General features: G+C 45.9%; 1 protein-coding gene across 1 annotated transcript; it reads left to right on the plus strand.

The window, feature by feature from the left end:
* Positions 1–23,841, plus strand: SLC5A9 (solute carrier family 5 member 9). The gene is made up of 14 exons (XM_009287479.2): positions 1–129; positions 1,571–1,642; positions 4,237–4,341; positions 6,201–6,365; positions 8,975–9,080; positions 9,658–9,738; positions 10,522–10,727; positions 11,541–11,676; positions 12,590–12,697; positions 12,882–13,032; positions 14,248–14,416; positions 14,960–15,175; positions 21,508–21,655; positions 23,636–23,841. Exons 1-14 carry the CDS (start codon positions 1–3, stop codon positions 23,839–23,841), a joined length of 1,998 nt encoding a protein of 665 aa, XP_009285754.2.
* The last annotated feature ends 279 nt before the right edge of the window (positions 23,842–24,120 follow it).

Genomic DNA, 24,120 nt, shown 5'->3' on the forward strand with positions numbered 1-24,120 from the left:
ATGAGCCAGCCGACCCCAGCCGCCACGGAGCTGCCCACGCTTCCGGGGGACACAACAGTGGCCTTTGGGGTGGCAGACATCATCGTTGTGGTTTTTTACTTCGCCTTTGTCCTCATCGTCGGGATATGGGTGAGTCCCCAAGGTGACTGGGTTTAGGTCTGCCTGAGGTGGAGAGCCTTTGATCCTCTCTGGACCCCTCCTGGGTACAAAAGTGGTTGCCTGCAAAGGGCATCCTCTGCACACACCGTTATCCCATGGCCTGTTGAGCAGGTTTGTGGGGTGACAGTGACCTTCCTGTGAGCAGTCACCCCTACTCCCACATGGGGACAACCAAGGGGTCATTCCCTGGAGGTTGTTCTCGGGATGATGTCTACCTCCCATGCTGCAAAGTAGTCTCACACCGGGGTGTGGGCAGGCAGGGGGCAAGGGTAAGAGAAAAGCTGGGGCTGAGGTGGAGAAGACTGAAATGGGACTTTAAAAAGCTTTGGAAAGATTGTTAGTAATTATTTGTTCATGTTGCTTTGTGAAGGCCTGTTTCATAGAGACCTACAATCTTCTGGTTGGCTGAAGTGTTTTTTCTCACTCCCAATGGGTACATTCAAGAAGGAGTCATTAAATAGGTACAAGCAGCTTCTTTCCAAAGCTGGACTACCAGAAACCTGCACAAAGAGAGACAGAAGCAGAGTGAAGCCTGGCATACTTAACAAGCACACAAAAAATTTTTTGGAGCTGATGCTTAGACCAGGCATTCAGGCTTCTCCTGGCTTGGTGGCAGTGCTGCTCACCAGTCTGGGTGCTGCCATGTGCATAGGCATTTTGCAGCAAACCATTTTATTATGGTGCCCGACTGCAAGTTCCTGGTTGCTGCAAACAGCAAGCACAGTCAGCCTCAGTCACATCGGAGGGGCTTGCTGGCCTATGGACATCTTATTGCTCTTGAAATCCCTGCAGTTCTCATGCAGTTCCCAGATGGGGTTGTGTGATGTGGCCATACAAGCATGGGGCTGCTGGAGACCCTGAGTCCACAGCAGTGGGAAGAAGCAAGGCAGCAGGAGCTGCAGCAGGGCATTGCTACCCATCCTGGAGTGCACCTGCATGTCATGCCCAAAAGCAGTCCTTGATGGCATCCCATGGGATACAAGGTTGTCCTCTGATTCTCACCCCTGTGCCATGTTCTCCCTTATTTGGCTCTGAAGGCATTTGCTAGGGGTGCTGGACAGTGAAGAGGGAAATGCTTCCTCTTAATGCATACCATCATCAGAAGGTGGGCAGCCTTTCTTGGAAACATGTATCTTCACATGGCTGAGAGCAGCCAAACCCCTAGATTTCTCAAAATTAGATGCCTTCACAGGGGCCCTGCTTCACCCTGCATCAGAGCCATGCACTACCTGTATGTGCTGCTCTGAGTAGGGTGAGCCAGTTGACTGCAGTGACACCCAAGGGAGTAGGACTAGGGTGGTGCAAGAGGTTGCTGACAGGATGTTTCAAGGCTACTGGGATGGGCACTGAGTCTGACTTGAGAGTGGGTGAATGGAGGAAAACACTTTTTTTTTTTCCCCTGTGCTTCCAGTCATCAATACGAGCAAGCCGGGGGACCATTGGAGGCTATTTCCTAGCTGGACGATCCATGACTTGGTGGCCTGTGAGTGAAATGCATCCCTCTGTTTCTCATGGTTCGAAAGCAATTCCAGATGTAAGGAGAGCAGGTCTAGTGAGGGGACCCAGTCCATACATGTTTTGACTGTAGCCTTGAGATGAAGAGGATCCACCAGGAATCATGCCATGCAGCTTTGCTAATGGGCTACAGCGTGGAGCTGCTGGGCCAAAAGGGTAGTTCAGCATCTTCAGGTTTTTTCAACTCTTAATTGCTCTGCTGAAGTCAGCAATAACAATGTTCATATTGATGGAAGTGAGGGAGTGCTGACTGCCTAGCTGGGTTTGAAACTCTTTGTCCCCAGCTCACCAAAGATACTGTTGTCCCCAAGCCAAAAGAGCATTAGGTAATCTAGGAATGTTCTATCCAGTAAAAAAGCATTTAGAGACTGAAGAAAAAATAATCCCAAAGCCCAGGACTTTCTGAGCCCTTGCTATTTAGAGTAAAGTTGAGATTATTGACTAACGATGTAAAGGATATAAACTTCAAACCACCGAAGTATAAATCTTCACTATGAAGAAAAAAAAAATCTATTGAAGGCGCCTTTTCTTGGGAGTGAAAGGTACATATAAAGATAATTTAAAGTTTGAAAGGAATTAAAACGCCACAGGAATAAAGATCCTTCTCAGCCAATGCCAGACTCTAGCACCATATATCTCTCCAGTGAGTCGTGGGTAATGGAATGCACTTCTCAACCAAAACACTGTATTTTTTTTTTTCCTTTGGATGTACATTGCCCATAAATTCACTAGGCTAGATTTTCAACCTCTTCCATCAGAGACACATACACCTTTCTAAAATCGTACATTGCCATAAATTCACTAGGCTAGATTTTCAACCTCTTCCATCAGAGACACATACACCTTTCTAAAATCTGTTATTTCTTAAATGTTCTTTACACTTCTGTCTCAGCCAAGACATTTAATGGAAAAGCTTAGCTTGATGGTTTTCTCTAATTAGGAGGGGAAAAATTAAAAGATACTAAAATGGAACATTTTTCCCCCGATATTGTTCTTTTTTTCTTTTTTTTTTTTTTTCCTTTTTTAAAAAAAACAAACAAACCCAAAAACATTCTCATTGCTTTTGGCTCCAACCACAGGTGGCTGCAGAGTCTGTTGGGTACAGGTTGGCTCTTGGCTCTCCTGACTTACCGTTCTAGGTTCAAAGCAACCTCTAATGCTGTTCACTTTTCAATTTTGTTTGTCAGAGAGCTGATTCAACCTCTGCAGCACTCCTGCAGGCTCAGCTCCTCCTGGCCTTCACCTTGAGTACATGACTGGCTTACATGTATTTTACTTTTTTTTTTACAGGGGTGAAAGATTTCTGCTGTGTGTTAGGCAGCCTCAACTAAACCCTGATATTACATTGCTGCTCCTGTGCAATATATCTTCTGTATTTCTGTGACTGATATAGATATCAGAAAAACTGTTTACATCTTTTGAGAGCACCAGTCCCCACCTCAGTTGCAAATTCATATTGCAGCAGCCAGCTCTCTAACAGTTTTCTTAGACAGACAAGAAGGCAGAGCTGATGGCAGGAATCAGTGTGGGTGTTGATGCCATATTAATGTTTTACCTTGCTCAAAGGTGAGAAGCAGATCAAATTCCATCGTTCTTTATTTCACATTTAGCAGTACTAAGGAGAGAAAAGCTCCTTGTAGGCAATGTGGCTAAAAGCAAACTTTCTCTGGAGACAAAAGGGCTACGCTTGTCCTTTGGGTAACTTCTCATTTGACCGTGACAGAGATTTGGCGTTGGCATACAGAAAGAAGGTGAGGCTTTATGCCAAATAAAAGTAATACTTAAGTCAGATGGTCTTTACCCTGTTTAAAGCACCTTGTAGCTTGCATTCTTCCAATTAGGGTGTCAACGAGCCGTGGTAGGGACAGCCTACCATGCCTACAGCCTACAGTTAAAGTTAACCTGAGGCATTAGTATTTTCCAGCCTACTGCAGAGCTGAATATCTTTGAACCTATGTGTAGACATTAAACACAAAAGGCCTGCATGTTTCTAACATCGTCCCTGCTATGGTTCAGGAATCTCCTCCCTTAGAAGGAGCTCCAAGAGCGCACTCCTGTCACCCTAGCTGTGTAAACCACCACATACATGTTCAGTGCGAGACTTAAAAGAGGCTGGGATGTCAGCAAGACATGGAGAGGTAGAGCAAGGGTCAGCAAGGTTGGAGAAGGCACATTGCTGGCTGAGTAACAAGGGAATGGAGAAAACCATCAAGTTTCATGGATGCTGAGGTATCTGTGGCCGCCACCAGGCTTCCCTCACCCCACTGTAGTCTCCATAACAAGCATGTATCTCAGGAGAACCATTGACAAAGTGAACCCCAATTCTGAGATTAGGCTTTGCATTGGAGTGGGGGCAGTGGAAGGGATCAGGCACACCCACTTTAAGATACAAAACCATAGTTCTCTTTAAAAGGAAAACCCAGCTCTCCATTAGTACCCAGCTACCTACCTACAAGGAGTTGAGGCCCTGGGGAAAGACAGTGCCAGGGGGAAATGCTTGGGCTGATACAGAAGTTCCTCAAGGTGACTTTCTGGGTTTTGTGCCTGTGCCATGTGTTTCAGATTGGAGCATCCCTGATGTCAAGCAACGTGGGCAGTGGCTTATTCATTGGCCTGGCGGGCACTGGAGCAGCTGGGGGCCTTGCTGTTGGGGGCTTTGAGTGGAACGTAAGTCAGCTATGTTGTCAACTAAGATGTCACTGTTTACAAAGGGACTGGGGGTTTGTCTCCAAAATCAGATGCTAACAGTATTGGCAACTACAAGTTCTCAAGCCTCAGGAGAGAAGCCTCCAGACGTTCAGACAGCCTTAAAAACCTGAGATCTTTATTTTAGTTTAAGTGCAATCCTCTAAAATTATTAGTTCTTTGACCTTCCCCGAAGCACATGGCCATATTTTTAAGCTTTAGTCTGCACTCATCAAGATTAAAATAAAAGATAATGAATGCTGAAAAGGTACTTGGATAATCACAGGATTCTGGGTACAGGGAGTTTGAAAAAAAGCAGCACGTGCTCTTAAATTCAGTGTAAAGCCATGAGAATTGGCAGCACTGCATTCACCTGTTAGCTGCCAAACTGTGACATCTCTGGGGTGAACATCTGGGTGTGAAGGCAGGTCTCATTCTGCCCTATTGAAGTGGCCTGGAAAATTGCCACTGACACCACACAGAACATAAAAACCAGGCCCTTTGTTTGTGATGCTAATGAAATTTCTCAGCTGCACTGATGAGGAGTGAGATTAGTGCCAGCCTCACAATAAACATCACTCACCTAACTCTAAATCTCGTCTATATCAGCAGAGACTGTTAATAGTGCCGGATACTTGCCAAGTACAGGCAAGGCCCACCAAAAGCTCTTTCCTGGGATATCTATTCACTGCACTGTTTTTTTTCTAAACGATTAAGATCACCTTTAAGTCCTTCATGAAGAAACCAGAGCCTGTGTTCAGCCTGGTGCATGTCGGACATACCAATATTGCTGTATTTTAAGTAAATCTATTCAAGTCATTTTAGAAGCCCATGAAGACAAGATTGTATGTCAGGGCAAATCTAACTTCATGAGTTTAGATTAATTTCTTTCAGATTGGAAAGGGACCTTAGATATGCCATTATTCTCTCCCTTTGTCATGGGACATCACTCAGCTGCAGGGATCATATGAGCATCTTTTACCTAAGTCAGTCTCTGCTACTGCAGGAGCCACAGCTGTTCTCCTCAATCACTCACAATCTCTGCTTACAGGGATCAGTTTCATTTCTGATAACTTAAATAACTAACTGATCAAAGTAAAATCTGTACTAATGTAAGGTACTTGGATGAAAGGTAATGGCTTGAGACAGCCAGGAGGTGAGGTTTGACAATCCAATGGCTTTTATTTATGTTCAAGATCTCCTGTTTGGGCTTTTGCTGGGTTTCAGAGAAGAAATACATGATGGGAGATGCCTTTACACTTTCCAAAAGACCCTTCACCTGTGGCAAAGCAACTGAACTGCCCCTTTATCTACCAGCGGCAGAAGCACATCTGCGTCAGCCTGCAAGGAAAACATCGCGGCAGGGTCTTGCTGTTGCTTATTTTTATGCTCCGCAGGGACAGTCTGCTGCCTCAGCCTCATCACTTGCTAATCAAGCAACAAACAGATGCTCCCATCCTTGTGTGAATCACTTAACTCTTCACTGCCACAGCATCAGTGATTTCAAAGGCCACCAAATACAACACCATCTTGCAGAGATCCAGAGGAACAGAATATACCATCTTGCCCAAAAGACCAGGAGATGGAACAGGATATGCCACCCATGACAGAGAGGCACAGGGCTTAGGAGGATAACTTCAAAAGCTTCTAATTATATTGTAATAATTCCTCCATTTGTCATCTCATCTTCTGAGCAGGGAGAAAAAGTCAGACTGCTTCCCAAATATATTGCATGGCACTGTACCCTTCTGCTTTCTTAGGATGTCCACTGAAAGAGCAGAGGAGAAGGATGTTCCCACGTGTTGAATCATGTGCCTTTATTTTCTCTGTCTCCTTAACAGGCTACCTGGGCACTTCTGGCTCTCGGCTGGATCTTTGTGCCTGTTTACATCGCAGCAGGAGTGGTCACCATGCCTGAATACCTGCAGAAGAGATTTGGAGGGCAGAGGATACAAATCTACATGTCCATACTGTCCCTCATTCTCTATATATTCACCAAGATATCTGTATGTATCAAATTGAACACAACCCTTGTGTCTAGGGCAGGGGTAGGTCATCCTGGTACAATGCAGGGCTGCTCAGAGAGAACTCAGATGTCCTTGAAAGGACCGGCTCAGCTACCAGAAACAGTAGCGGTGTGTTGGTGTGCTGCTTTGCTCAAGTAAATACCTGCCTCTGTATTGCTCATGGAGACCTAGCCTAAGAGAGAAAGCCCTCATTAAACAGCAATGCACGGTGAGAACTTTACAGGGATATGACAGCTAATTACTAAACAGTATAAGTACCATAAGCTGTCTGCCTGCCTTTCCTCTTCTATCAGATCAAACCTTAGGCAATATAGACAGGGCATCTACAGTGTTACCCCATCTGAGGATCTGGCTGGCTGCATCTTGTAGATGTGAAATTCTCTTAAATGATCATAAATCTGCTGTTGTTCTTGCAGCTGAGTTTTCAGCATTAGGTATATTATGGTTATTCCTCTCTCTTTCTGTCACTTGTGTTGTATAAAAAGGGTATGGTGAAAGGGAGGTAGGTTCTGGCTTAAGACAAAACTCAGCATCTTACCTGGATTGTTTGTAGCATTGTACCCTGCTGGTAGACAAAAAGCAACGTAAGCTACTGGGTATTTCCCTTCATTTAAATGCCGTTAATAAAGAGGCAGAACTTACGCTCAGAGATTTGCTGAGAACTACCTGTGCCCTTGGAGGGAGAGGACTGTATTTCAGAGTCCATTACAGGGAGTGAAAATGTCAGTCCTTTGTCTCCAGCTGATTGTCCCATGGCCAGTACAAGTCAGTTTTCACTAGACCCTACTGAAGTATTTAGATGCCAAATTACCTTGGAAGACATTGACTGGAGATAAGGCACCCATGTGCCTTTTGCAGCTGGCTTCAGGGTCCTTCTCCCAGGTTTATTATGTCTCAGGTCCTGGGAGGTGCATTGACAGGAGTTCCAGGCTGGGAATGTGGGATAGATTTCCTCCTCTAATGGCCAGCTCTTGGTCATGTCACCCATTGCTGTCACCACTGCCTCCAGGAGATTTGCTCTGTGGGATTGAAGCATTGCCCAGGATGAGGTCTTGCAAAGAGGCATTTGAATCCTCTTTACCCATGAGGGGGTAAATGGAGGATCTCTCCTGCAACAGCACCACAATGTGCACAGCTACACAGTCAATGTATGTGGCAAAAACAGACCAGTCTTTCAAAATGACCTTCAGCAGAGCAGTATTTGCCAATGTCTTTCAGAGCAGGACCCTTGCCTCAGTCATTGCTGTTTCATCTCAGTGGTTTCTCCTCTGTGCAGCTAATTCACGCGTGGCTGACGGATGTGGCTGCTGGAGTTTATGGGCATGACAGGTGCTTTCTATTAAGCAGTGCTATTGTTTGTAGAGAGCTCATTTAGCGGCTGGCTGGACAGCAGGCAGTTGGTTACAAGAAGGATTTTTCTCCCTGTGCTTTTTGCCCAAACATAGATTAGCAACTAGGGCATTGCAGAGTCTTCCCTGCTCGGAAAGAAAAGCAGAGATCTCAATAAACAGTATTGTCAAAGGACTGATCCTGCATGGCTACAGAGGTGCTTGTATTTCCTGCTGTGAAGTCAAAAACCAGAAGACACAGTGGTTCCTGTGGTGTACTGACAGTGTTTGTCCTGTCTCAGGGTTGCACAGGTCAGGAGTTGCACTGGGTGCTTGCTTTTAAGGTGCTTATTTCAGGCACAGCAAATAGAAATCTTGCTGCAGCCCTTCTGTCTCCCTTGGCAAATGTCTTTACCTGTATCTCACCCCATACCAGATTTGCAGCTGTCCTTCAAATTGATTTCCCAACATACACATCTCCCATATCACCTTCTGCATTTGAATGATGTATAAGTCCTGTATAATTCCAGGTTTCACCCAGTTTCTGGTTTCACTCTCTCTGCTAGTAGATCCAAACAAAACAAAGCCGATGGGTGTTTCTGTATTTCTAGTGAGGTCCTCAGCAAGTATAACCTGTTTTTCTGGAGTCATTCTAGTATGCTGAACTGCATGAATAGAAAAGCAAGCTGTTGACCTTTTCAGCTAAATAAATCATGGCACAAGACATCAGTGATTCTTTAGGGGTCTTTCAAGCAGGAGTGTCTCGCGGCCACTAGGCCACAAAGATGTAGTCTTGGGAAGAACCTGGTCTCTGCTATTTGCCCTCCTTTCCCTCCTGTATCTGCCTGTGGATGCATTGGCTCCTGCTCCCCACAGATGTCTTCACAGTCAGCAAAAGGAGTAGTAGTTTCCACCAATACCTGTATGTGCCAGTGAGGATAACATGCCATGAAGGCTGCCTGCAAGATAGTCTTTTGGTTGCTTTGTAGTCCCTTGGTGTGGGATCTTGATTTTCATCCTCCTGCTGCCCCAGCTCCCAGATGCTGAGAGCTCTGACCTGGAGGAAAGATTTTCCTTACACCGAGAACAAGAAGGTTCACAGCCAACATCCCCATGCTCTCTCCTCCTCTTCCACTTCACCTTCGTGGTGTCCTCCCTCGTCAATGCTTTCAGCCGCAGAGGGCTGCAGGCTGCTTTATTAGATTTCACTTGCACGAAGCACTACTAATGCCAGACTGCCCTTGATATTTTTTATTCCAGACAGACATTTTTTCCGGAGCATTGTTCATCCAAATCTCTTTGGGCTGGAACCTCTACTTGTCCACTGTGGTCTTGCTAGCAGTGACTGCTGTCTACACCATAGCTGGTAAATAGCTGATTTTAAAAGAAACACTGTGAGCTGGAGCCTAGGATATAAGTTTCCCCTTTCCTACACAGGGGAAAGTATTCAGGTCCTGGTCTGAGGGAGAGATTCCCCCAGTTGCTGATAGTACCTGCCCTGTCACTCCCAGCTGTTGGAGACCTCTGGCTATTCCCCTCTCCCCTCCTGGCCCAAGGATAAACTGGTATGGGGGGAACATCACTGTTTTCTAGAGAATTTTCTAACACTACAGAAGGCTGCCGGCTCCCTCTGTGCAGATAGTTACCACTGCCTATATTTGCTCTTTTTTTTCTCTTTTTGCAACATTAGCATCTTTAGATATTAAGATGCTGAACTGGATCCAAGTCCTCTCATGAATGTGGACAAGCCCTTCAGGCCATTCCTCACAGAAGGGCTTGTGGCAGCTATAGGCTCCTGGGGACCAGCTCAGTGCCAGCTTCTCCCAGTGGGTCTGTCCTGAAATCACAGAGCTGGGCCCAAGGAAAACCTTTTTCCGGGTGAGGTATCTGTTTTGTTGTACATGGTGACGCACTCTGCCTGTTGTATCTGGTTCTCCTGACAGGTGGTTTAACAGCTGTGATATACACAGATGCGCTGCAGACCCTGATCATGGTGCTGGGAGCTTTGGTCCTCATGTTCATAGGTAAGGGGAACCTGCAGTGGCATCATACACTGGTTTAATGGTCCCAAGGTCATTAGACCTTAGCAGGGTACCTCACCCTTTCATGTATGGCGCAGAAATGAGTTTTAACCACTTACAGAAGTGGTGCCAGCACAACTCTCATTTGCCAAGTTGTCAGACTTGCTTCATCCTTTGCACTAACTGTGTGGAAGTGAGGTTCTGGATAACTACCTCGCTGGTTTGGGTTTGCCTGGGGTTGCCAAACAGCATGAAACACTGCATTCCCAGAGCCAAATTCAGCTCTCACTATGCTCATGTAAATTCAGAGTAATTCTGCTCACTTTCCCTGTTGACTTTGGGAGTTACTGTGCATTCATCTGGGCGTAACTGAGCATTATAAAAAAATAAAAAAGCAACAAGGAACTGACCATCATTAGTCTTTGCTTTAAGCCTTCTTGGCAAACAGAAATATAGATATATCTTGTTTAATGTCATACCTTCCTGCTTCAGCTCTTAGAGGGCGTATGAGCAAAGACTAGATGCTGAGAACATTGTGGGCATTAGGATTGTGGAGGTTTTTCCTGCATTGATCCGCTTCCAGGATGCACTGTCAAAACCACAAGGACTCTGGGCAAAATCCAACTGACTCCTGTAGAAGTCTTGACTGCAAAAAGGGACGGTGGAATGAAAAGAAAGGAGATGAGAGGACGATAGGAGGAAAGAAAAGTAATCATGAGACTCAGATAAGGAAGTAACTTTGCAGGGAGCACCAGACCTTAAATCACTGGCATTTTTTTTTTTCAGGATTTGAAAAAGTTGGCTGGTATGAAGGACTTCAGGAGAAATACAGCACAGCAATACCGAAGATCATAGTCCCAAACACAACCTGCCACCTCCCACGTGCGGACGCCTTTCATTTGTTCAGGGATCCAGTCACAGGAGACATTCCTTGGCCTGGCCTTATATTTGGCCTCTCTGTGCTGGCTCTTTGGTGCTGGTGCACTGACCAGGTAAAGAAAGTCTTTCCCTCTGCAGGCAAACCACCACACTATTATTTCAAGTCCACTCCTCAGTTTGTGGATCTGTGAGCTGAAACATGACAGTGTCTCACTGTGCAGGAGTTACTACCTTTTTACTGGTCTAGACCAGAATATCTCACTCCTTCCACCTTCTCGCAAGCTGCTAATTTTGCGCACTTCTTCGTGCAGAGAGAGCAGGTTATTTTCTTCTGTCTTTATCCCACTGTGGGCTGGTGAGTACCAGGGGTCTTCATGCAGTTAGCATGACAAGGATATGAAAATGTGGATCTGGAGCTGGCTCTGCAATCACCTTGGGTAGACCGCCAGATAAGCCATTCATATTCCCGGAGGTCTCACGTTTCTTATTCCTTTCCAAGCTACCAACAAGGGAAACTATTTGTTTCTCAAGACACGGTGCTTTTGTGCTTTAAGATGGGATAATTATGAAAACCCACCACTGAACTTTTACCAAAACACCCACAGTCTGCTTCATTCCTTGTCTCTTGCTGCCGTACAGCTGCTGTCTCCAGTCCTCAAGGTAGCTTCATTTCAGTCAAGGGCGAAATGATTCCTGTAAAGGAAATTTCCACACTGCCCTCTCCTATAGCCTGTGCACTGAGCTCTGAGCAGTGGCAGCAGGCTGCAGTCAACCGAGATGGGAAAGTTGCCATTGGCATGCAAAACACCCTGGGATCCTGCCGGATGAAAGTCATCTATGAGAACAAGAGACAGAGAGAGGATGGATCCTGCTCTCTCTGTAGTGCTTCTGTTTTACTCTCTGCTCCCTTTCTGCACCGATTGCAGGTGATAGTCCAGAGGTCTCTCTCTGCCAAGAACCTCTCCCATGCCAAAGGTGGATCGGTGCTGGGAGGATATCTGAAAATCTTCCCTATGTTTTTCATTGTCATGCCAGGAATGATCAGCAGAGCTCTTTACCCAGGTGAGCCTTTCCATGTTCCTTGCCACAGGGCTTTATACCTGCCATGACCACTAATCCCACACAGGTCCTCCAGCACTTTTACACCTCAGAAACTCTGCTGTCCTGCAGGCATGCTTGTATATACTCCTATTGTACACTGACGTTCCCATGCCCTTCCTCCACTTCCAGTGCTCCCACAGTGGCAGAAGTAACTGGGACTATCCATATGGGGCATATTTTGCCATTGGGGGCATATAGCTCCATGCTGTGGACATGGCATGCATCTGTCTATCTGGAGGAAATCAGTGAGATGAAATACATGAAGGACTGAGGTTGTCTTCAGGTCCTGTGGATTACTTTCATTAGGTATTTGATGAGAGTTTTAGCAATCATCTGCCACACAGATTCATGCAATTCTTGGTGGATGATGCAAAACAGCCCTCCTTTGTGAAAGAGCAAGATTTCCCCTCATGTTGTCATCGCTGGTTTCTCCAGAGCATGGCACTTCCCAGGAAGAATACCCTGGTTAGGAGGACCACTCCTGGAGGAAGGTGTAAGTGTCCCAAGTGCCTCTCTCCCAGATTTCCTCAAATAGGAGTAACTCAGTCTGCAACACCCTTGGTAACCCAGCTGACAGGTTCATGGAAACAGTCCAGTTCCCACAAACGACAAATCATCAAGGATTTCGATTATGCAACATCCAGGAGAGTTATATCTGTACCCTGAACAGAATTGCAAAATGTCATCTCGAAGTTTCACCTTTATTTTATGATGTAAAATGTTCTTCAGCCCCACTCATTCTAGCTGTATTCCAGCTGCACCTCTGAATTTATACAAAACCACACAAGGCATCAAGACTTGTTCCCTTGAATTAAACGACCTATGGCTCAACAGGGTTTAGACTGACTTCTTGTCATTTTCCTGTCTCCTACAGATGAAGTGGGCTGCGTGGACCCGGACATCTGTAAAAGGGTCTGTGGGGCTGCGGTGGGTTGTTCCAACATTGCCTACCCCAAACTCGTGATAGAACTCATGCCTGATGGTGAGAAACCTTTACACTTGTGGAGGTGGGCTTGAGCCATGCTCTGCATGAGGGCATCAGACTGCCCTTATCCATCCTAAGGCCAAGGAAATCTTACTGCAGTTACCAGACATAGGGATGAAAAATCAGTGCTGAGAGGCCAAAGGTCTAGTCCTGATTTTCCTTCCCTTTTTTGCTCCCCCAGGGCTCCGGGGTTTGATGATTGCTGTGATGATGGCAGCCTTGATGAGTTCCCTCACCTCCATTTTCAACAGCAGCAGCACTCTCTTCGTTATAGACATCTGGCAGCGGATCCGCAGAAAGGCTTCAGAGCAGGAGCTGATGATTGTGGGCAGGTCCTTACATTTCTTTATGTCTCATTGCCCTCATCATCTGTTTTGAGTGCAGCATTTACATCCTTCAGTCTGGACTCACTGAGAAAAATCTGGTGCCTAAAATATAGAACAGGAATGCAGGCTGGGAAAGAGCATTACATTTTCCAGCTTCGTCTCAGATAGACCTGGTCAAAGAGAAACACTCAGTGTACCACTGAGCTAGGTAGATCATTGCCTCTCTCTTCTCTAAACTTAACATAAATACTGCCTTAAATGTAACTTTTAGAAAAGCCAAAGGTGCTCTGGAGTCACTGTCACCGGAGGTCTTTAAGAACATGTTATTTTTGCATCAGACAGGAGTGATACATTGCAATTACTCCTTTTTTCAGGGAAAAGTGCAGAGGGCTGGGCCTCCTAGCTCTCTTTCTCTCTGCTAAGTTACAGTGCCCTTTGCGAGCAAGCTTTGGTACTGCATTATATCAGGGGCATATAAAGTTCTCCTGATAGCAGAACATAAGCTGCATTTTGCCTGTTTGTGGTGCTTTTCGTCTCCAGTCATGAGCATTACATTTCTAAACTTTATTGTGGGGTGGGTGAAGGCTGCAGGCAATCTCATACTCCACCACTGTAGAGTAGTAAGAGGGAAAGTACCTCTTGTTCAGCAATATGGAGAAACCTCTATAACATACAGTGCAAAGGTGAAGGAGGGTTATGGTATGCACCTGAGACCCCAGAAGCAATTTTAATAAGCAGCAAATTAAATGGAATTTGACAAAGGCATGAGGCTGAGCATGTTATCTGCTTGGAAAGGTGGCAGTAAGATTGCTGCTGCAAGCTTCCAGCTCCCTCTCTCTGTTGCATCAAAGAGCTAGTCTTCCGAAGAACGTATCACTCTCTAGGACACACCAGGTTGAAGGGCTTGCACTGATCCAGCTCATGGTGGGAGCCACCATGCCCTTGTGGATCTCCCATGCATGTTGACTGGCAAGTCCTAGCTCAGCTCGCTCTGAAATCTGTGAAGTTAGCTCTGGGAATTGGTTGAATTGACTTTCTAGAAGAGAAAAATTTTCTCTTTTCCTGTGTACACAGGGAAAGGTTCTTCTTGAGAGTGATCTGTGGATTTTTTTTCTTAGGAAAGTCTGAGAGCAATTGGAAGTGTGTTTTGCTGCAAAACTTCATTTTCAGCATGGACTCCACCACCTGCAGAGCTAATATAATTTTGTCCTCATCTTCCAGAGTCTTTATCCTCATCCTTGTAGTCATCAGTATTCTCTGGATCCCAATCATTCAATCGGCCAACAGCGGCAAGCTCTTTGACTACATTCAGTCCATAACCAGCTATCTAGCCCCACCAATCACAGCTCTCTTCATCTTGGCAATCTTCTGCAAGAGGATTAACGAGCCTGTAAGTGGAGGGTCAACAACCAATTGATATACATATTTAATTTTATAAGATAAATAAATAACTCTCCCCTCACTACCTAGCCTTTGAGACTCTTTAAACTTAAAGCCGGTCCAACTAAAGTGTGACAATTAGACAGCCTTTCCCTGGCATTCATTAGTGGATCTTAGCCAAGTCTCTAGTGTACGTGTGTTTGCTTCCAAGAAGCCACTGCAAGTGGTACTTCTTGGCAGTCCCATTTGAAAGCACAAAAGGCAAAGTTGCTCCGCCCTTTAGGGATGATGTGTCAAAGTCTAGTTGGAGACATGTTGCTAGGAAGAGACTCTTGCATTGTCTGTGCTCTGACTGTTCCATGTTCAAGGGCAGAAAGAGAAAATGAGGATTTTTAACTGAAAACATCCTCCTTTGATGCATGTCATTGTGGGTTTCCATCAGGCATAAAATGTCTTGGTCTAAGAAAGAGCAGAAAAGAAAAGAAAAGAAAAGAGAAAACTTTAACCAAAGCTAACATGCAGTGACCTTTTCTTTATGCTTGCCTTTTCTCAGGGTGCTTTCTGGGGCCTCATCGTTGGGCTAGCTGTTGGTCTTGTTCGGATGATCATTGAGTTTATTTATAGCGCACCGTCTTGTGGTGAGGAGGACAGAAGACCAGCTGTGCTAAAGGACTTGCACTACCTCTACTTTGCCCTCATCCTCTGTGTCCTCACTGTGATTGTCATTGTCCTTATTAGTCTCTGCACCCCACCGATCCCTGAAGAAAAGGTAAGTGACTTGCAGTGGCACCCTTTTCCCAGAGTCCCCGTTTGGTTTCCAAAAATCTCTGAAATCTGTCCTTTTCTTTTCCTCCCATGGTTAAGAAATGGTGTGTAATGCATACGCTGCAAAGAAGCCCTTGCTCCCCAGCTTTCTATTCCCCAGGTTGCATAGTGTTAATGCTTCCTGAGGCACTGAGTGCTTCAAATTGAGTGTGAGTTTCCATGCTGTGCCTAGAGTTGGGCAGACACCACAGCCCATCATAACTGGAATAGAAAGAAAAGAAGAAGGGGAAGGAGATGAAATCATATTACAGAGCACTGCTGAGGAGGAATTAAATATATCTAATTGTAGCATCTACCCTGTTTCAGCAGAGCCAGCATCAGTCTTGCAGGCAAACAAGATTAATATCTTTTGCAACATGGGCATTTAGGAAAATAACATTTTGTCCCAATATGATCTCAATTGCGTTTAATAACTTTGAGTCAGGCACAACTTTCTTTTACTTAACACATTAAAATGGTGCAGAGTTGGGAGGCTTTATATAATAAAACCTTAAAGCAACTCTTCCCAGCCCCAAGTTTTAAAGCAGCTGTCAATATAAAAACCCTGCCATCTACCTCCAAACAAAGGTTTCTGGGTAGATTTAAAAGACCTACTTTTTTTCCTGTCTAACTACATGAGGAAATGAGGGTGATGCCATCATAGCATTTTCTATCTGTTGCTTCCTCATAACTTGTAAAGCATTAACCGGTTCCATCAATGTTTGATTGAATGTTAGTGGTGTCAAAGATTCCCAGCTCCTAAAGATTACATGAAAGCAGGTGCTCAGATAGAGGAGAGGGGGAGAGAGGGAAACTGTCTTTGTGTCTGCTTTGAGATAAAGTCTCAGCTTTTATTAGCTATCAGAGGATCCACATGGGAGAGAGAAATACTGGCAAGGAGGCACCATTAGTTCTGCTGCTTACGTTGTTCACTACTGCTCAGAGGTGGCCAGATGGTTGCCAGCAATTAATTACTGTGGTTTAATGAGTTCCCACTCATCATCTGACCTGTGATAACTAAACACGTGCAGTGCTCCCTGCCCACAGCAATAGCAAGATAAGATGCATTAACATAGCACTGGAAAACAGTGAACATCATACCAACAGTTCAGGAAATGAAGAAACTGGCCACAGCGCCTACAGGCTTTTCAGTCTGACCTTGGAGGTATAAAAATATTTAAAGCACGTTTTAATGGGGGGAGTTCAGGATGAAGACTTACTATAATAGCATCAGAGAAAAAGAGGTTATGATCATAAGAGGTTCCTTAGAGGAGAGTTTCAGTAGAAATAGGTGAGTTCATAGGTGCTGGACTTAAGGGACCTTATTTGACATATTCCTCAAAGAGCCAATGCTCAGAAAAAGTGGATTCAGACTGGAAGCGGTCCAGGGAGGAAAGCCAATGGGATGGTCAGGGAGGATAGGATTTTGTCTGAAAGAGCTGTGTGCAGTTATCCCAGAGGAACAAAGGACAAGGGGTGGTGGCTGGCCCCCCAGGTACCTCTGGAGAGCCAGGGAGGAAGGAGAGCTTGCTAAAGGGCAGTGCTGGCCATGAACAAACATAGGCTGGGCTTTTTGGGGGAAGTTTTCTAAAGAAGGATGTTCAGGATAACCTTTTGGTAGGCTATGGACCCCACATAGTGCTAAGCTCAGTGCTTGACCTCTGTGTAAGAGATTCTGTTGAAGAACATTAATAGGAATTAATGATATTGCTTGTGGCAGTGAGAGGCTGGACACAGAGATCCAGATCAATCGTCTGATGATGGTGATGACCATCCATGTCCCATGTGCCCCCCCACCCTCAGTATCTTCCCACTACAAGGAAAATGAGATGGGCTGCCAGACAATTTGTGCCAGGAAGTGGTAGCTAATTCTCTCTTCCCATAGCTTGGTAGGAATGGGAGAGTCTGCCCCTATTTGGTTTTAGTCTGATTTCCATTCAGTTTCTACTATTTATCCCCAGTTTCAACAGGAAAGGTCTGGCCTTGTTCCTCAGACAACAGCTGAAGTGAAGGTGTGGTTTTTAAGCTGAGGTAGGTACCAACTTTGCTGGGGTGCTGCTTGTCTGGCATGAATCTGAGTGGGCAGCATTAAAACCAACATTTTTCATTTTCCCTCAGTCAGACTCACCCCAATTTTTGCCCTAGACATGAGCGCAGGTGTAGGTTTGGACCATCACTCCTGGTGGCATTGTTTCTCACGGTGTCCTGCAAGCAGGGCTTGTCTCCTCATCTTAAGTTAGTCGGTGGCTGTGCTGAGATGGCTCAAGGACAGAAGGGTTTTGGGAAGGAACGTCAAGAGGTAGAAATCAGGATGGATGCATCAGGCTCTAACCCTCTGGGTAGAAAATAGCACCTGAACTTTGTGTTTGGCTGTTAGCAACCTCGGGTTGCTGGGTTTTGGCATGCAAGCAGGCAAACCTGTAGTGAAAGCCTGTATGTCCCCATGCTAGTGGCTGAGAGGGGGAGGCTGGTAGCGGGTGTCCTGGCTGAAGATATGACCAAGATTCTCCCATTCCTACCAAGCATCAAGCTCTGGTGCTTCCCAGTCCCATCTGTTGGTCAATTCACTTTATAAGCCTCAGATATTTCCCCCATAAAAATTGCATGAGGCTAGTTGTGCTAGTCCTTATCTGTGCAGCGCTTTGAGAAGCAATGATGAAAGACACCGTGTAAGAGCTAGGAATTATGCTATTTATTTTGTCAAGCAAAAGGAAAAGAAAAACAATCCACCAAAAGCTGAAGGAGATAGCTAAGGAAATATAGTGATAGATCATACTTCAGCAGATGTAAATCAGCATAGCTCCATTGCCTTCAGAGATCAGGAGCAGCTGTTGAGCACAGTTATGCCACTTTACACCAGCTGAGGATCTACACTGGACAACTTTAAATATTGAATCTCAATGCTTTTCAGATAGTAAATGGGCAAAAGGAGAAAAGAGATTTGTATCTGATGTTACAGTGGTACAGCTAATGTGCCTGGCTTTAAATGAATTACAACCCAAGAACTGCAAGCTGTAGCATTTTCTCCTGCTGTTTTGGACACTCTCCCATCCCTGTGGTGATCGATGCTATGCTGGAAAACAAGTATGCAAGGAATTTGGTATGCTCCAGAGTTCATATGTCTTCATTGTAGGTAGTCCATATTGTGTCACACTGTCCTTGAAAACCCTGCAAAAGAGCTTACAATTAAATTTGAGACTGTGAAGCTGAAACACAACTGTCAGGTGCCAGATGGCATTTTGGAACAGAAGGATTTATTCTAGTTTACAAACAACAAAAGAAAAACTTTCTGAGTTCTTGCAGACTCCATTGTCCAAGGAGAATGTGAGGGTGAAAAGGGAGAGGAACAGCCCACAAAGCACGAGTGCTACACGGTCAGGTCACCTGCCAGGGGTCAGGGCTCACCCAGACAGGCCGATAGATTGGCAGTTCCACTTGATGTGCTCTGGAGTCGGAGATGTTTTCCCTCTGTCCTGAGGTCTGGCTTCAGTGGCTCCTTTAGGTGCATGGCCTAAGAAGAGCACCAAGCCTACTCTGGCTGGCCTGAACCCACACCGTGCACTCCTGAGGTGCTGCAACTGAAGCTTCCACGGCATCATTTAGTGCCACTCACAGCAAAGCGTGCTCAGCTCCTGTGGGAACCAGGCACTCACAGAGATGCAAACTAAGGGGGGACACAGGGCTCCCCGAGCAGTGCCCACACAGGGCTGCCCGGGACCTGCCAAGTGGCTACCCCCCGCTCCCCTACCCTTGGGCATGGCAGCCTCAGGCAGCATTTTCAAGGTCCAAGTCAATCCTGCTAACGCAGCTCCCCCCGTCAGCAGTTCTACTTATTTATGTATTTGCTTGCTTTCTCCAGGCATGCAAAACACGTGCCATCATTTGCCTCCCCCATCCCCATCCCTTTGTGAATCTGTGCCAGGGAAGCATAGCCAGCCCCGTGGTGGCCTCCATGGCCACACAATGCTGCCACTCTGCCCCAGGACGTGTCCTCCTGGCGATGGCAAAGAGGAGAAAGGGGGACCTCAAGGAATTCAGCCAGCCAAAACCCACCGCAGGGGAGCTTGAAGCTGGAGCATGGGTGTGATGCTTCACCGAGGAGCCTGCTAGGGTGGTGGTTTGCTTTATTTGGCCATGGTTAAAGCACCAGCTCCTGGGTGGGTCAGTGGGATGATATGCGATGAGGTTACCTGTGTGTCTATTGGGACAGGTGTGTTACCGGTATTTCAATTGGGAATCACTCCTGTCTGGCAGAGTCTGAGCCCCAGGTAAACTCCAGCCCTTGCAGATTTTGCTGCAATATGAAGAGACAGTCATTCAGTGACACATGGGAAGAGGAGAGAAACGAAAAAAAGTTTTGGAAATCCTTTAGTACCCTGAAACTTTGCTATGTTCCAGTGACATTTCCTAAGTGATTAAAAAAAAAAAGAATCCTTGAGAAAGATGAGGATCATCAAATCAAAGCAATTTAGCACATCGTGACAAGAAAGATTAGCCCTGCCCAATGCTCATCTTGGTTGAAAATGATTTAAATAAAGCTATAAATCTTCTGGAAATTATGCAACATTTTGTGTCAGCTGGAAACTCCTGCCTAGATTTGTGTGTATAAAATTCAAAAATTAAACTCACGTTACTTTGTAAGTGACCCATTTGAGACGTTCATTTCCATATGGGCAGAGCAGGGAGGCAGCTGCTCGTCAGGCAAATATGTGACTTTGCCTGACCTGTTGTCACCACTGCAGCTTCGCTGCCCCGGTCCCATCCTGCAGCTCCTCTGCAGGGCAGCCGATGGGCTGGAGCGGGAGGACAGCCCATGGACCTGGGCAGCTGCATTTGAGTGGGATTGATGAGCGTGGTCCTTGCTGCCTGGCTTGGCCAGAGCACGCAGAGGTTAGGAAGTGCCGATGCCATCAAGCTGCTCGGTGTGCCATGGTCAGCCAAAGAAGCAGCAGGCCTGGCTTAAATTCAAAGACCTGAGCCCCTGGGATGGTTAAACCACACCCCGCCCCCAGCTGCAAAAGGACCACTGTGAAGTTTGCCAGATTAATGCCTCCTGTGCACTCCTTGTATCCCAGGGAGAAGAAGACTTTCAGACTTGCCCTAGGATAAGAATTTTAGACCTCCTGCTTTTGTAAAGCAGAGCAGATTGCAGCCACAGCAGCCTGTCCAGGACTGATCATCTTTCATGGCTTTCGATGGTTCTTTCACTGAAAGACTGCAGAGAGAAGTAATGTCTTGTATTGGTCCAAGAGAGAAAACTGGAATTAAAAAAGAAAGAAAAAAAAGCCAAACCAACAAACAAACAAAAAAGAGAAAAGGCGTTTGGACAAGCAAGTCTTACAGTGTGTACCCAGAGCTAATTTTTTTTCTACTTGTAACTACACCTGTTGGTCTAATGTATGGTATAATCCTCCCTGCAAATTGTGACTTGATATTCCCGTCATGGTTCTGTCTGCCCACATAGTTACACTTCTTGAACACATACTTGCAGTCGCAGAGCAGAGACACGATACTGCTACTTTTCCCACGAAGAGCCCTGAGATAAGCTCATTTGGAAGTGCAGGTTGCTGCTTTGATGTGAGCTTGTCCCAGCTGTGGGCTTTAATGTTCACATTGGGTTTTCTTTTCCTATAAAATGACAACTGAGACGAGACAGAAGATCCTCCAGTCCCTCCCCATGTCCCAGAGAAGGAGCTGCTCAAATACCAGTGTTCCCATGGCCATATGTCTGTGTCATGCCCCTGTGGCCATATAGCTGCATGCCAGCACCCAACTGATCTTTCTCTGCTGAGGGTACAATTGCTGTCTGTGATTGACTGTATCCAGAGAGGGTCAGCTTGGCTCCTTTTTTTTTCTTTTTTTCTTTTTTTTTTTTTTTAATTGACTTTATTACCCTTCCCTGTTGGAGGGCTGCCATTCTGGACACAGATCATCATTACTTCATGTCAATCAAGTGAGCCTAGCAATTAAGAAGCTGCTTCTTCAATGTCTGCTAAAAGGTTACTCCTGGTAGAAACGGGGATGGAACAGGTTAATTTAAAAAACACAAGGAAATAAACTAGATTAATTCACACTTTTTCTCAGCTTTTCAGCTCCAACTGGATGGTACCAGCCTTCTTTTCCAGGGTGTGGGCACCTGTGCAGAAGGGAGGTGAGAGAAAGTGGGGGAACAAATGTCGCCCCAGAACAGGTCTCTCAGTACCATCTTGGATCTGCCCCCTCAAAGAGGGAGATGACTGGCATGCCAGTTTGGGACTGACAGGCAATAATCGGTTCGTTCTCTGTCCCACTTTGCAGCTCGCTTGCCTGACGTGGTGGACAAGACACAGAAAAGCACCTGCCATTGGCCTGAAAAATTACAAGAGTGAAGCAGCACAGATCAATCCAGCCAACGGAGAGAGCGACTTGGTTGAAAGTGCAGATTCGGGCGATAAGGAGGAGGCAGGTAGGGTAGCTGGCTGTGAACAAGCATGCTCATGTGGTGAGTGCACAGCCAAGATCTCATGCAAGTCCTTCTAAAGCTCATGAGAGGCCTTCACTGGAGTTGGGCTTGTATTTACGGGTATACCAGTTATGAGGATGTGACAAATGAAAGTGTTACGGTTCTTGGTCCTCCCAAAATATCTTCGCTAGATAGACCTCCATGTCGCAAGTCTCTGATTGGCTCAGAAGAGCTGCCATTCCTGAAAAACAAAGAAAACTCTCCATTCAGTAAAATGTTTTTCCTCCTCCTCCTCCCTAGAACAAGTTGTTTACTCAGGCAAACTACCACAGTCACAGTGTTATTTTAGCACTTCAGGCCTGGACACTTAATGGTGTGCTGGACTCCTTAGATGGCAGTCAACGGCCACTTACGAACATCCCTTGGGAGGGTGGAGGTCTGTGCTGCTGGGACACTGTTCCTCACCTCATTGACACTGGGGCTTTGTGCCATGACACTGCATCTATTTGTCTGTCTCACCAAGATGCTCTTAGGAGCTCCATAGCACTACTGCACGCATAACCAAAGCAGCAGCTACTGCTAGCGCAGTGAAAGTCGCAGCAGGCTCTGTAATTTCAACTTTCAGCACATAAAAGTGGCATCCCTTCCTGTCCTCATCATTGCTAGGAGATAAAACCCTTGTGTATGTGCTAGAGATGCCTCCTTCTTACTCCTGTGTAAGCTCTGCTGGCCAAACTCACTCAGTGATGCTGTAACATACTGTATCAAAATAGTATCACGGTCTGAAGGGACCATGAGACACTGAGAGCAGATGTGTGCACTTTGTGGATGTCCTAGGATAAATCCACAAGCCTCAGTTTTCTCATTTACATTATGCCAATAGTATCTTTCATCTTCCCTTAGGATATAAGCCATCATTAAAACTCAGACCCAAATTGCTTAAATAGCTGTGTGTCCTACCAAGGGTATTTAGTAAGAAGGAAGGCAAAGAGTCAAATGAACTTAAAGAGTTGTCAGGAGACAGAACAGTAGCAGGAGATGCTAAATAGGCAAGTTCTTTTCTGAGTGGACAGAGGTTTGTTCCACAAATCCATTAAAAAATGCAGCTTTCTGGTTTTGAGCTTAACCTTCCAAGGTTATAGAGCAGAAAAACTCAGAAGAAAGGCACATACACAAGATTTCTTCACTCCTTCCTTTTGCTTGTCAGTCCAAAGGACACTGGTACCAAGTACAGCCAAGCTAAACAGAAGTGAGCAACTAAAGAAATATTTTTTTTTTTCCCCCAATAGAGTAAGTTTGGGTTTAAGCTGAATGCAGCCATTCAGCATTACTTATTATTTCTTATCAATTCCTAGTTCACTTAACTAGCTCATTTTTTTATAAACAAATGTCTTGGTATTTTGGTAATTAGTAATGATGGGCAAGGAAATGCAAAACACAGCAGTTGACAGTTTAATGAGGTTTTTTTTTCAGGTAACACCTTTTTCAAGGCCTTATGACATTCTGCATTTCAAAAAAAAGGTTATATTTGGAAAGAACAACCAGTGAAATAGACACAGCACAGGGCTGACAATTAAAACACATACTTCACCCGGCATGTCACGTGTAATAAATAAGCCAGGAGATCTCTAAATGGACCATCATGCTGTCAGGAATTTGTGAAAGTGGATGGAAGCAGGGTCGGGGAGGAGGGGGAAGAGGTCTGTTAATTAACTAATGAACAATTGGCGTTGCAATCAACCAACTGTAATCAGGCTGTGCTGTACATGGTCAAGGCAGAGCTTTCTCTTTTTCCTTCCCTTCCCTTCCCTTCCCTTCCCTCTCCCATCTCCCATCTCCCACCATCATCTTGCATCTCCCATCCAAGGTGCATCTCAAGCCCCACTCCAGATTGCTCAATGCACCTCCAAACTGGTGGAAGGAGGGAGGGAAAAGTCCCAGCTAGATGATAACACCCATTGTTTGGTCCATCTCTTGCCACAGCCAAGCCTCCTTGCTGGAAAATGCTGTACTTGTGGTTCTGTGGTCTGTCCACCGGCCCCACGCCCACCCTGTCCCAGGAGGAGAGAGCTGCCCTGGAGCAGAGACTCACCAGCATCGAGGAAAAGCCCCTGTGGAAGACTGTTTGCAATGTTAATGCTATTCTCCTGCTGACCATTAATGTCTTTCTGTGGGCATATTTCGGCTGAGGTGGGGTCAGGGAGCATGTGGCTTTGGTTTCCCTCCGGGGTCCTCATCTTCATGTCTAAGCCCAAGGCGTCGGGTGATAGAGACTCTGGTGATGGTCCCCGGAGGCACCGGCACGCCTTGGCACAGCCCTTCCCCAGAGGTACTGCTTGCTGGAAATGACTGCGGGGGCTCGGTTTCTCCATAAGATAAGGCGTGACCAAGACTCAAAACTGGTCACATCCAGGGTGCAGGGGACGTGTGGGACAGCATGTGGGTGAAGTCAGGAGACCTGGGGTCAA

Source organism: Aptenodytes forsteri, unplaced genomic scaffold, assembly GCF_000699145.1.
Source record: "Aptenodytes forsteri isolate BGI_AS27 unplaced genomic scaffold, ASM69914v1 Scaffold119, whole genome shotgun sequence".
Taxonomy (NCBI): Eukaryota; Metazoa; Chordata; class Aves; order Sphenisciformes; family Spheniscidae; genus Aptenodytes; species Aptenodytes forsteri.

Excerpts from the sequence above, each read along its gene's own strand:
- SLC5A9 (XM_009287479.2), top strand. The coding sequence starts at position 1 with ATGAGCCAGCCGACCCCAGCCGCCACGGAGCTGCCCACGCTTCCGGGG. Across the intron at positions 14,417-14,959 it reads GCAAGAGGATTAACGAGCCT|GGTGCTTTCTGGGGCCTCAT; the intron begins GTAAGTGGAGGG and ends GCCTTTTCTCAG. Across the intron at positions 15,176-21,507 it reads CACCGATCCCTGAAGAAAAG|CTCGCTTGCCTGACGTGGTG; the intron begins GTAAGTGACTTG and ends CCCACTTTGCAG.